The 13,338-nt window shown below is 34.2% G+C and overlaps 1 protein-coding gene across 1 annotated transcript in view; it reads left to right on the top strand.

Moving 5' to 3' along the window:
* LOC123562164 (protocadherin Fat 4-like) overlaps positions 1-13,338 on the top strand; it is a 48,082-nt gene that overhangs the window by 10,139 nt on the left and 24,605 nt on the right. The window contains exons 4-16 of the mRNA XM_053525759.1: positions 2,780-2,958; positions 3,427-3,483; positions 4,616-4,705; positions 4,958-5,053; positions 5,954-5,965; positions 6,575-6,700; positions 7,020-7,148; positions 7,415-7,493; positions 7,693-7,811; positions 8,896-9,102; positions 10,474-10,638; positions 11,354-11,509; positions 12,081-12,145. Coding sequence (XP_053381734.1) covers positions 2,780-2,958; positions 3,427-3,483; positions 4,616-4,705; positions 4,958-5,053; positions 5,954-5,965; positions 6,575-6,700; positions 7,020-7,148; positions 7,415-7,493; positions 7,693-7,811; positions 8,896-9,102; positions 10,474-10,638; positions 11,354-11,509; positions 12,081-12,145 — 1,480 coding nt within the window. The remainder of the gene's footprint in view (positions 1-2,779; positions 2,959-3,426; positions 3,484-4,615; positions 4,706-4,957; positions 5,054-5,953; positions 5,966-6,574; positions 6,701-7,019; positions 7,149-7,414; positions 7,494-7,692; positions 7,812-8,895; positions 9,103-10,473; positions 10,639-11,353; positions 11,510-12,080; positions 12,146-13,338) is intronic.

The raw sequence follows: 13,338 nt of genomic DNA, 5'->3' as shown, positions 1-13,338 counted from the left end.
GGAAGTAATTCAATAAAAAATATTGTAAGTGAACAAAAAAAAAAAAAAGAAAAAAAAAAAAAAAAAAAAAAAAAGAGAATCTGCCAAATAAAAAGAGCACCGCAATGCAAAGCAACATAAACACAAAACAAAGTCATGTGACCTTTAACCTCCAAGTGTGACCTTTACCTTGAAGCGAGCTATGTGCTCTGCACGTCGTCTCAATGTGGTGAACATTTGTGCCAAATCCTTCAAGCAGTTTAAGAGTTACACATCGCACTCGAAACAAAGGTATATGACTTTTGACCCCTAAGACGGACACCCAGACAGACAGACGGTCAGACGAACACCAAAATACGTTCCTTTGGGCGTATAATAACAACAAAGGAATGGAGACGCAAGATATTACGTTTTCTACAGTTTTCACAATGTTTTACCTGCTGACCTACATTTTGATCCCAGCTAACCCAATTAAGATTTATTTTCATTTCGGACGACGACGACGATGGAATACGGATACATTGCGAACAGATAAGCTCATCTTTTCAACTTTGTCGCAGATGCGCAATTTATAATATTGAAGAACCTTTCGGGAAAGTGTTATGACGCTAGATCAAATACTTTTTGCAATATGCATAACAAAACACCTCTGGCGAACAGACAGACGGACAGACAAATCCAAATCTTATCCTGTGCGGTAACATAATAAGCCAGACCTTGCCATCATTATTGGAATGTTTTCCTACCACACATAAATTAAAATTTATGTTGAGACGGTCCCCATGAAAAATCGATCGTCTTAGGTGTTCGCAGTCCACGTAGACTTAATTCGTAAATGTCTATTTGACCCTTTGTATAGTGTAGTAATAACACCTTTTTTAAGGTTGTCGGGCACGTGCATAAAGTCAGACATGCTTTGGTATAGCTTTGTGATTACGGATACTATAACATTCCCGCCGTTTTTAATATGCTCATAATTAATTTGATCATGTCCGCTAGCTCTTCCAGTTTTACATGTTTTCAACTGTTTTCGGACCAACTCTTCATCTATATTAATCTTTTCAAAATTCACTGTTTTCAGTGATTCGGTAATATTGAACAATTCTGTGTTGCATTTCGAAATGTATTCATGATCAAAATTTTCACTTTGAGTGGGTTTGTATAAGTGCTCAAAATACCGTCTCCATCCTTCATTAATGTCTTTGGGTTCGCTGTACATTTTGCCATCGAAGTCCATTTCAAAAACAGGATCATTCTTTTTCATTTTGCGTCTTTTGTTGATCAATTTCCAGAATTCGTTGCTATCTATTTCATCGGCCGTGTCTATCTCATTTTCTAGTTTTTCTATATATCCTGTAACATACATTCGATGCATATGTTGAAATTTCCTTTTAGCTGATTTATAATTCATATAACTCGTACAGTTTATGTCTCTTGGCCTATTTTCGTTAATCCAGGTTTGCCTTTTATTTAACATACAATCATGCTGCTCAGTAAGCTCACTATTCCAGTAAGGTTTTATGTAAGGCTTAAACGATTGTTTAGGTATGCACTTTTCTGAAACAGATTGCAATATACTAACAATAGACTGGTGCAGTTTTTTCAATGTCCTATTTAGATTTAATTTCAGTATATAGCAATTGCTGTAATTGAATATTTTCATCTAAGCTACTACGGCATCTTTCTAATATATCGGGTTTGACATGTTTCCAATTAAGGTATTGGACCCGTAATAGAGTACCTCCGTTTTGAAGAGTATTCAATTCCTACCATAAACCTACTTTGACTGCAATTTTCAGGGGGGCGTAGGTTCAAGCCCCACTGGGACCAAATTTTTTTTTCATATTTTCCTTTTTTTCTAGTACATTTTTACTTCTTTCAAGACTTATTATGGATATATTGTACAAAAGTGGAAAATTTTCATTTTATAAGCGATTTCTTGCTGTTCAAAGTGAATTTACCTCTGAATCAGGAGGGGTAGAGTTAGACATCTTTAAAAATACTGAGTTACATACGGTAAAAGTTCTCTATTTTGCCTTCATTCTTTAGACTACATATTGTGAAAGAAATGCAGGTAGGTTTTACTTCTGCCCCAAGGTTATTTTTGAATGAAGTGAGCAAAATTCAAAACAGACCCACAGGATTCGGCCTTAATTTTTCAATGCTGGAGTAAGAATTCTGTCTCATTAAATCTGTTTACTTGAGGCACCCTAGACAAAATGATATTTTGTATTTTATAATTGTTCAACAATAGTTTGATGTTTCTTTTATCAAAATTAATGCTATAATGAATTCTCTGCAAACATTTTAGATAGTGGCCTTCACAGTGAAATTTGTCTCTACTTGAGTTTGAGGAAATACCATAAATTATACAAAATTTACAAAAAACGGCACGGTAAAAATTATTTAAAATTTGCAACACAGTGCGAAACATGGTCAACTTTAAGAATATACCAAGCAAATGCCATTTTTTAAACATTACTATTAGGGTTCCAATACCTTAATAATACGTGTATTCGACTTAACAAGGAAATTAGACATATTCGACTTAACAGGGATATTTAATGTACATACAATCGGACGGTGCGTTGATACATTTAAGCAATCGTCATCTAATATAGCACAGGAATCAACAAAATACACATATTCAGACTGTAACAGTATATGATCAATTACAGTTATAAACTTAAACTTGTAAATTAATGTTGTCATAAATTTATAATTATCTTTTTCTGTCTAAAGATTTTAATTGTTCTTCCGTTGAATATATTTTTTTTTCATACTTTGACGTCAATTGTAGGTAGTGTTTTGTTCAGCGTCACAGCCACACATCCAGACATTAACGAAGAAATTGTAATACACACAGTTGGAGCGATGACGTCAAGTATGGTGTTTATTAACCAGACCCATGGAAGTAACATCAGAGTCGACGTCATTACAAAATCAGAGCTTGACAGAGATGGAGACGATAGAGGACTTGTAAGCCGCTTTATATATAGAGGATATTTGTTTGTGTCCTCGTAAGATCGAAATGGCTTTCATCGAATGAACACTAGATACAATAAAACTGTAAAGTCTGGTGTTCGTACATATAAAACAAAAGAAAAGAACATATTCTATGATTTTGACAGAAATGCTTTAAATAAAGATATATGTTTATTATTCTTAGACTACAAATGCTAGGAAAACTTTTAATCGTCACATATTTTTAAAAGCATTTATTAATGCAAAATGACAGCTTAAAACGGGCATCCAAATTTCATTAAAAAATACAGCAATAACAGACGCTGACTAGTTATCTGTGTAAAAGTGAAAACTAAAACTATGAAATTGCTACAGTTCTTTTTGTAAATAAATTAACTAACTACATATTTAATAATTTCGAAAACTACATGTTTTTAGTTTATGAATAGTTTCGATTGTGATTGTTCTCATTTTATATTGCAGCCTGGTCAGGAAAGCTTTGTTCTTAGATTCAAAGCAACAGATATAAGAACTAATGAGGTAAATTTTACTGATTTCTGTACAATAAGAATTATTTTTAACTAAGTGTAGTTTTATCTGCTGGTTTTATTGCCATGTCAGTATTTGGTAAATGTACTTCATATTTCTTTGCGCTTTACCGGAATAAAAACGCGTTGAATCTTTGTTACAATTGAGAGTACTACCCTATTTAAAAACATGTAAATCTGGTTTGTCTCTTGTCATTACTACATATTTGTAAGCATAAAAACAAAAATATCATTTGTCATTGCTAAGCTTCTATGCTAATGTGCCATACTTAAAAAAAAACTTGAATATATAATGAGTAAAGGTAATGCTGAAATTTGATTAGACATAGTGATAAGAGTACCAAGTTTCATTCTATTTATGAAGCCGTCCTAGACAAATACTTACAGCATTTAAAAGTAGTTTTCCATTACCATTTAGCTATTTTGACCTAATTTTTAAATACTGAAAAAAGTCAGTATAATACTTTTTTTTATACAGTGCTGACCGTTTCAGGGTTCAATAAAAGTCGTACAAGAAGTATGACTGTTATGGTTTCATTTGTCGTAAGGATGGTGCTATGACTTTTATAAAAAAGCAACTTAAAGCTACACGTTTTGTTCAGATAGATGTAGGAAAAGTATGCCGGTCCAGTTTTGTATAACCTAGTCATATGAAAAAGACGGTTTAGTATGATCATCAGACTTTTTGCGTTATCCATTTGCTAAGAAATGTACATAGTACTCAGTAACAGCAAAACAGTTTCCTATTTCAAGTTGATTCTTATGTCATTCTATCAGTTCTGTTCACTTAAATGTATATGTTTCCGTTTGTTCAAAGTGCATCTGCCGTGCAGTGGTTAACCTCCTCGGTAGCCTAGTGGCAGAGCGTCCGCTTCGAGTGCGGGACGTCGTGGGTTCGATCCCCGGCCGCGTCATACCAAAGACGTAAAAAATGGTTCTAGCAGCTTCCTCGCTTGGCGCTCAGCATTAAGGGTAAATGATCTACAAAAATCATTAAAAATGACCTTCAGCCTTTGACCCACTGGCCATTATGCACTATACCTCGAAATAGTTGAGCCGCTATGCCACTTTGATCCTTTTTGCATATACTTAAGTATAAATTACGTACAAATTGTTATTTTCAGTTATTTTTTAACGTGCAACTATATATCATAGACACCAATGACAACTTTCCAGTACTTCATAACTGGCCGTACACTTGGGAAATTAAAGAGGTACGTAATAATTTCGGCAATGATTTATATGAATTGCCGATCCATTGTTTGTGCTACTGACGTAAAAACCATTCCATAGGTGTTTTCAGAAATTAAATTTCGTAATTTTTTCTTCAAGTTTCAGACATTAATTTTTACTCTATCGACAGGAAATTTATATAAGGAGTCATATGAAAAACCTGCTTATATTATCGGTTTCAGTTTTCATTTATCATTTAAACAATAGTGAGACGGTATAATTTGTCATTTTAGTTGCCATACTTTGGAAATAATACGTATAATAATGTTAATGCATCGGATTTAGACAACGGAAACTTTGGAGATGCAGGAATTAGATACAAAATGAAGGTAGGCGTACATTGTAGTTTCAGAGGTGATGTTTTCTTAAATACTGATTCATTAATATGATATACTTTTCCATGTCAATTTATTGTCGAATAAAAGTATTAATTATGAAATCACATAAGTTGCTCTATGATTTATGAAGCAGTTATAAGAAAGAGGAGCGGTGACCCAGAGAGCAGTTCGAACCCCTTTGGGGTCACGACCAAACCTTCTCATATGACACCAGTACTGGTTTGTTTTCCAGGAAGTGAACTCGAGAGTGATTCAAATAAGTTTGAAGCTTTCACCACAGTCGAGCTAAGAAAAATTAGTATAAACTAGATTAAGATAGTTTGAAAGTCGATTACTTTGCAAGGTTTGCTGGATTCGACAATTCCTTTGTTTTAGGTTTCTATACATAGAAACCTTTTATCAGTTACATGACTCTCTAAAGAAGTTGCTGTGTTAGGAAATATTTATTTTCCATTTTAAAGCATATTGGTATACTTTGATTGGCCATGGTCTATTTTGTGTAAGATTCTGTTTTTCAAAAGTATTTTTTCTCGTAGTTTATTATTAACAAATGTATCTCATTTACGTATCTATGTGCTGACAGTGTCGGCATGCGATGATTTAAATATCTATTTCAAAATGAACATGTCCTGATCAGACAGATGTTGTTAAATATTTAGTCCGTGATTCATATTTTGGCCATACAAAGCATGCCCAATATGTTTACATTACATTCCTTGCTACGCTGTCACTTAGGTTTAACAAATTTCTCTATGTAAGCGATGTGTGAAATTGTCTAAAAAAAGAGACAGTTAACAATTGTCATTCTGGGTTAAACCATCTTACTGTTTTAAATGTCTGGATGAAATGCAAAATATCCCGTGCTTTCACATTTGCTATTTTCTATTTCAGCCAACCACACAGGTAATATTACTCTGTATCACTTATTTACTTAACTAGGCTTATCTGAGAATACTAAACCAGGCAGAGTTTAAACTTGGAGGAGAAATGTTTACAAAATAATCATTAAATTGTTTTGATTTCTGGAGTACCATGTAAGACTGATTCAAAGGTTTGTGGATAGGTGTTTCCGAATGTCTATCCTAAGCGTCGGTTTGTAGTATTAATAAATTTGCTTTAAACTATCCAGTGTGAGTGCATCTGTCATACGACTGGTTATTAGTCAGAATTTCGGTTCAACTTCTAAATTCGCGTTGTCACAGAAGGTAGGCCAGTATTATCAACGTGAGAGCCGGAAGCACCTTACGTCAGTTTGTAGAGTTTCTCTCTCTTTGTTTGTTGTTAATGTATTAAAATCCGTGACCATCATGTGACCCCTGCTTAGGAACGTTATTTACTTCTATATTGACTGAGGATAGTGCAAGATGTACAAAGTGAAGAATATATTTAAATTTCGAAGACGTTCCAGGTTATTCTGAAAGCCAAGTATATATTAGCTCTCATAACGTTTTGCTTAATTAAGGCGTCCCATTTCTATAGGGCTCGATCAATGTTACATGTGATTTGTTTCAGTCTAACAAGACAGCAGAAGAATACATTGATACGTTTGAAATGAACGAGATAACGGGCATTGTATCATTAAAAAAAGAATTAGACTACGAAACAAACAGTTATTATCAGTTTAAAGTGACAGCCCAGGTAAGCTATTCGTTGTTAAATTGTACATTTCGGCAGATCCTCACTTAAATAGTTATAAAAACAGTCCCAATTAACAGTTTTTTTTTCTGAAGTAACTGAAAAGTATCAGCCACACTGTGTGTAGTAGAATAGAACGTAAGACTTTATGGATGCATCGTCGACTTTTAAACTTTAAACTTAGATCGCTATCATGGGGAAAAAACGCTTCTCCCTTCTGGACCTATTTTAAGCCAATATATAGACACAGTCAGGTCAAGTGTTGAAATGAAATGCCAGTAGGCACAGATTACATCACAAATTAACGTTTGCACTTGTTTAGGATGATAAAGGAAATGGAAATACTGGAGATCCAGCTGATCTAATAATTAGAGTATTAGACGTTCAGGATACAGCACCATTCTTCACAGGAATACCATACAGGCAAACAATACAGGAAAAGGCAAAATTAGTGAGTACTTAAGTTTCGTCAGTTGATAAGATCATTTCAGTTTTATATTGTTTTACTTGAAACGTAAAATTAAACGCAGAACATGTAGAATTATTTAACATTATAGGAAACAGAATTCAAAGGAAACCTATCTGGCATCCTTTAACCTGAACAAGTTTTACACATCAAAAACCACTTAACTACACGTGGATTATGTAAGACCTTGCATATCATTGTTTACAATTTCCATTCGTCAAAGATAATTTTGCTTTATGGATGCTTTTCAGAATAAGTATGTGGTGACAGTTGCAGCTAGAGATGGAGACACGGGTGTACCGAATCCTGTAAATTATACAATTCTACCTGGTAAGAGACTAGTCAACGGAATTTCATGTAGGCCTAAATACATTTTTATAATAAAGTCTTTGTATCGACACATGCTAAATAGCTAATGGATTCGTTTACGCAGTCTTTCTTCTCTCACACTTTTTCAATTGTTGAGCTATGAAAAATATTGACACGAAAATCAATGATATCACTTATAATCTGTTAAACTGTTTTGAAGGAAACTGCTCAACGCTGTTCAACATAAGCCAGGATGGTGAAATTAGAACTGCAGGCGAAATAGACAGAGATTTTGGAGACATTCATACTGTAGCTGGCGTCTGTATACTCAACATTTTGGTGTGTTTTAATTCTCTGATATAAAGTATCTTTTTACAGATGTAGATAGCTGTTTCTAACACGATCCGCAGCAATTGCTATATAAACATATAGCGAAATCGCCTTTACATGAAACTACGATAAAATATGGTTGGCTGTTACATTTCACCCCCTACGATTGTGACATAAGAAATTCTACTTCTGTTCCATTACATACGAATTATTTCAGGGCCAAACGGTTGAAAACAACATTTCAAAAACATAATTATGATAAAAAGTCATACTGACTTATGTGTAGGACCGTAAAACACGTTTTGATCCCTAGTCCTGAGCGAATTCAATTAGCTCAATTATGATTCAGCTGTGACGTCATAAAAGTATGACATAAAGTATGACGTCATAATGATGTGACGTCATATAAAAGTTATGCTGGTAACTCGTAACATGGGGTCAACTTACCTTATTTGATTATTCTGTTCATAAATAATTTGCGAGCTGTTAGATAACTAGTTTAATGAATACTTCTCAAAATTCTAATAAAAAAGTAACAAATATCTATACGTTCCATGGGCTATGCAAAACTTTCTAACCATCGGGGTAAATTGTAACTGCATATGATCCGAATGACGTATTACACTGTGAAATACGAATTATTTGCTCTCTCCCTTGTTTCTCATAACCAGACAGTAAAATCTAGTTTGCTATAGTTGCGCTCTATGCTTCCAAAGGCTCTTACGAACTCCATTAATTTTCACGACATCAGTTTTTAATTGCCATGTGGCGACTGTAAAAATGCCCACTACTTGAGGTCAATTTTGCTATATTACCAGACTCTTTGAAAGCATTGAGTCCATTCCATGTACCAGTATTATAGAGTTCCGCCAAAGCTGGTGCAGTCGAGCTAAGAGTTTTTTTACAGATTTTATAGACATTAACAAATTTGTCAAGTTGATAAGAATACATGCAATTTTCATATTTAAAAGATACAATAAGTTTCCTGAACCCTATCATCTTTTATACATGCATCGGTGTATACCTTCCTTTTTAACAAGTCTATAATATTACATGCATCATATCTGGAGTGAAAGTTATAATTACGGGACAGGTCCAAGAGGTAGAGCAATATCACGGTCATCAGTATGGTAATACTACTGCTACTACAGAAGTTACCATAACAGTGGAAGATTTAAACGACAACCCGCCTAAATTCGGAAACGAAACGTACATGGCTAAGGTGCAAGAGAATACTCCTGAAGGTGTTCCTATAACGCTTATAGGGTCGTCTGGTATTACGATTGATGATGCAGATGAGGTATTGATTTGTTTTAATTCCTTTGTCTTCATTAAAAGATAATCTATCGAGAAGCTTTTATCCTTTATTAGAGCAGATTTAATTTAAAATAAGTTACTATTAATAGGAGGAAAACCGTTCTTATATATGACATTTATGACAGTTTTCCCAAATATGTTCAAATCAATGGCCATTCACATTCGTCTTCTGTATATTTTGGTTTTCCGATATTGCTATTTCTATCTTCGCAAATCTATTTTATTTGAACCAATCAGACTACTTGTTTCAGCAAGCATTTGGCTGAACCATTAAAATAGCGTCGAATGTCAAAGGGTGAGAAAAATGTGCAGTCAGTCCGGGGCTCGAACCCAGGACCTATCACTTACAGGGCGAGTGCCCTACCGACTGAGCTAACCGGCTGTCTGACACCTTACGTGTCCAAGTCCGTACCATGACATATGATTTTTCTCGAACCACGAAGGCGTAGTCACGATGTGGTCGCCATAAGAATTGTAAATATGAAAAACCAAGGCTAAATATAGATTTTTGAAACGTCTACTTTCGCTTGCAAAAAGTTGTAAGTGGGCTCTGATTGACTACCATATGGGTCATCAGAACGAGGCTATCAATAGCACGTCTTCAGATCCTATGTGCTTGGCGTTAATTAGAGCTATACTTCAGTCAGATTGCGTTTAAATATTGTTCTTGTTGTGGTTTGGATTTAAAATCCATTCAAAATAATTTCAGAAACCACTAATTACGGAAAATTACTAGGATGTTATTATATTTTGCCCACATCCTCCCAAAAATGCGAATTATTTAGTGTCGGGTTCCCAAGGGCATGCGCGCTTTAACGTTAACAGGATATTGCTAACAAAAGTTTATAAAAAACAAGGGTGATAATTTATAAACCACATATGGAAATAGGACGCATCTGTTGAAAATACAAGTAAAATAATATAAATTGCAATATAAATACGACAGCTATCAGTATTTTTTTTTGCTTTTTCTTTTGTGTCACATGTTTACGTGTCAAGTGCTGATAGTATTCATAGGTAACTATTTTCGTTCAGTTACATTGCTCGATTCTAAAATGAAAACCGTCATAACTTTGTTTTCGATGGTATTTTGACTGCGAACTTACCATTTTGTTCCATGTAGCACATATCAATAAGAAATGATGGTGTCAACTCTCTAAACGAAGATGCCTTGACACATGTAATAATTGAAGAATTGAAATAAGATAATAATTATTATAATTATATTTATATAAGTATATAAATAATGATATTTAAAAGATTCTTCCTTCATTACTCAACACAAACATAGCCCGTTCTTAAATTGTATGCATAAAATAGATTATTATAAACTCAAAATCCACCTTTCTTTCAGGGTGTAAATGCAAGGGTCGAACTTTCACTTTTATATCCAAATGGAACAGAATGCCATGATTTCAGTATATCACCAGCAACTATCCAAAAATCAGGTTCTGTCTTGATAAGGGTTGTCAGACCACAGCTGCTTGATTTTGAGACTATACAGAGTATAACCATTCTAGTGTGTACATCTTACAAAACGTTATTTGCTTAGTAGTTGTATAATGACGTTTATAAAGGCATATAAAGTCCTGTGATATCTTTCGAACATTCCAGTTATCATGTTGTCTTCATAAGTAAAGTAAAAGTAATTGTTTCGGAAATCAATTCAAAAAAGAATGTTAGTAATGTTAAGAAGATATGAAATCTAAGTTTGCAATGTATTTGATATAAATGTAGTATAATTATGCTGCGATTGTTGGATCGTACTTTTTACAGAAGTTAGAAAAATGAACAATGACGTTAGTATCTGCACTTTTTGACATAAGTAACCATCATTTTAAATTAGATGTTTATATTAAGACAATCAGTACCATGGAATTTCAGGCATTTCATCATATTTAATACAAGTTCCAACGCCAGTAGTTCAAATACTGACTTAGTGTTTAAAAATGAATCTTGTGGATAAATCGTTTAAAGAGTATTACTACTATACCATAATTCAGTTATTATTAATATCTATTTGCTTGGCTGAGAATCAGTCTTATAGAATTTGTATTAATGGAAAATTCAGAAATGGTCAAATCCGTGAAAAGCAGACAGGGTCAGATAAGTTCGACATCAAAAAGTCAACGTTCATTATAACCACTGCAACCGGAGGTTTACATTCTATGTCTACGAAATAGCAATGCTTTTCTTTGTTTTATCATTGTATCACTGAATTGCTTTTCTTTCAGATCATAGCACACGACAATTCAAACGCAAATCAAACCGCAACGGTTTTATTGTCCGTTACCGACATGAATGACAACAATCCACAATTTCAAAACTCGAGCTACAATTTTTACGTCGCAGAAAACTCTAATTCAAGTACATCTGTTGGAACAATCACAGTATGAAAACTTTCTTTACTTACTTTATATTGACACATTTTGGCTGACGGAGGGGAATAGAAACAGACTGAAATAATAACTCTAAACCATAAAAAGTACCCTTTTTTATTTTTTGTAAGGTTTAATATCATACTGACACAAACGACGATTTTTCAGCGTTTGTTGTCGAAGGAAGACCCATATACATTCTCTAGCATTATTTCGGGCCCGGACTGGCACCTGGTAAGAACCACCGACCTTCCGTAAGCCAGCTAGATTGTTCCCTCTCATCCAAGGCACGGCAAGTGTTTTCGAAGTCGGCGACCTTTACTACTACTATTTATTTATTGTATATATTCATGTACATGTATAGTGTAAAACAGCTATAAAACAGTTTTCATTTTGCCAAAAGAAAAATTTGAAACGGTTCGAACAAAGTCGTGTTAAAACATTTTTTTCGTATGTGAAACAACAGTATGCAAACTTTATAAAATAATAGCAGTTCGTCATATGTATTTATGATATAGTCAAGTATAGACAGGGAAAATACACATTTTGTCAGAATTTTATAATTTCGTGGACTTTGTTTTAGGCAATGGATGAGGACTCTGACAAGTACGGGAACATAACATATTCAATATCGGGAGGGAACAACAGGTAAAAATACGATTATTAAACAGTTTTTCATAGTTAGTATATATATATATAGATTCACTTGTTTCCCGTAGTATCTCCATTTATTTTGCACTAGCAATACAAGAAAGAAGATGTACATGTAGACTTCACTTATTAAATATCATAAATTCTAAAATATACAGAAAACATCAAATGTTTAATGGCGATCATTTCTGAAAAGTTTGGTAATCAAACAAGTTGTATAAAAATTGCCAGACAATATATTACTCACCTAATAATTAGACTACATTTGCCCTCCTTCCAACCAAAAATAATTCAATCGGGAAGCGTGGCTTTTTTTTTGGGTTTATGTCGCACTGACACAGTTATAGATCTTATGATGACTTTCTAACTTTGATGCCCCCCTCCATGCATTATTTTGTCACGAGCGGGCACCTGGGTACAACCACCGACCTTCGGTAAGTCAGCTGGACCGCTCCCTCACATGAAGAATTAAGCGCTTCAAGTGAGACTCTAGGTGAGGGGCAAGTGATTTGAAGTCAGCGGCCATAGCTACTCGGCCACGGAGGCACAGTTACGTTTGCTATAAATTTTGGTTGAACCCTTGCAAATATACGCTCTAAATCATCTATCAACAACGCAAGCAACATTGTTACCTGAGTACTTTTCCTTTTCAAGTTTTATTGTACCCCGCCGAAGGTGGAGGGATATAGATTTAGCGTTGTCCTTCCGAAATAGTTCAACGCTATCATCCAGTATCGTGCAATTGTTCATTCATTCGCGAGGATTCATAACTTTAAAGTTATAAACAAATATTAGTCATTGAATTAAAGTATAGTATATATGGTATACATTAAATTATAAAGTCGCTTGTATGGTCTCAAAAGTTCATCTTTCAATATGAAATTAATACAGATGCCAGGAAATGAGATTTCCTTGGACCTTTTGGTCATATGGTTTGGGTCAGAATTAATTCTCCTGCATTGAATGTACGCACGCATTTAATGTAATATACTATTAAACCTATGTTAAACCTACCTTAACCAGTAGTTAGTATATTGTGCACTCAGTACGTGTGTACATCCAGTAGGGGCGATTTAATGTTGGCAAATTGTTTTGTCAAGGTTATACGGAATAATACAAGCCTCTTCAGCTCAACACTGCACAAATCAACAAACAAAAGGCAAATTCCTGAAGGTCTGTACGAAGATCAT

Source organism: Mercenaria mercenaria, chromosome 2, assembly GCF_021730395.1.
Source record: "Mercenaria mercenaria strain notata chromosome 2, MADL_Memer_1, whole genome shotgun sequence".
Classification (NCBI taxonomy): domain Eukaryota; kingdom Metazoa; phylum Mollusca; class Bivalvia; order Venerida; family Veneridae; genus Mercenaria; species Mercenaria mercenaria.
Note: the sequence above shows the minus strand (reverse complement) of the source record. Positions and strands in the feature narration are given on the sequence as shown.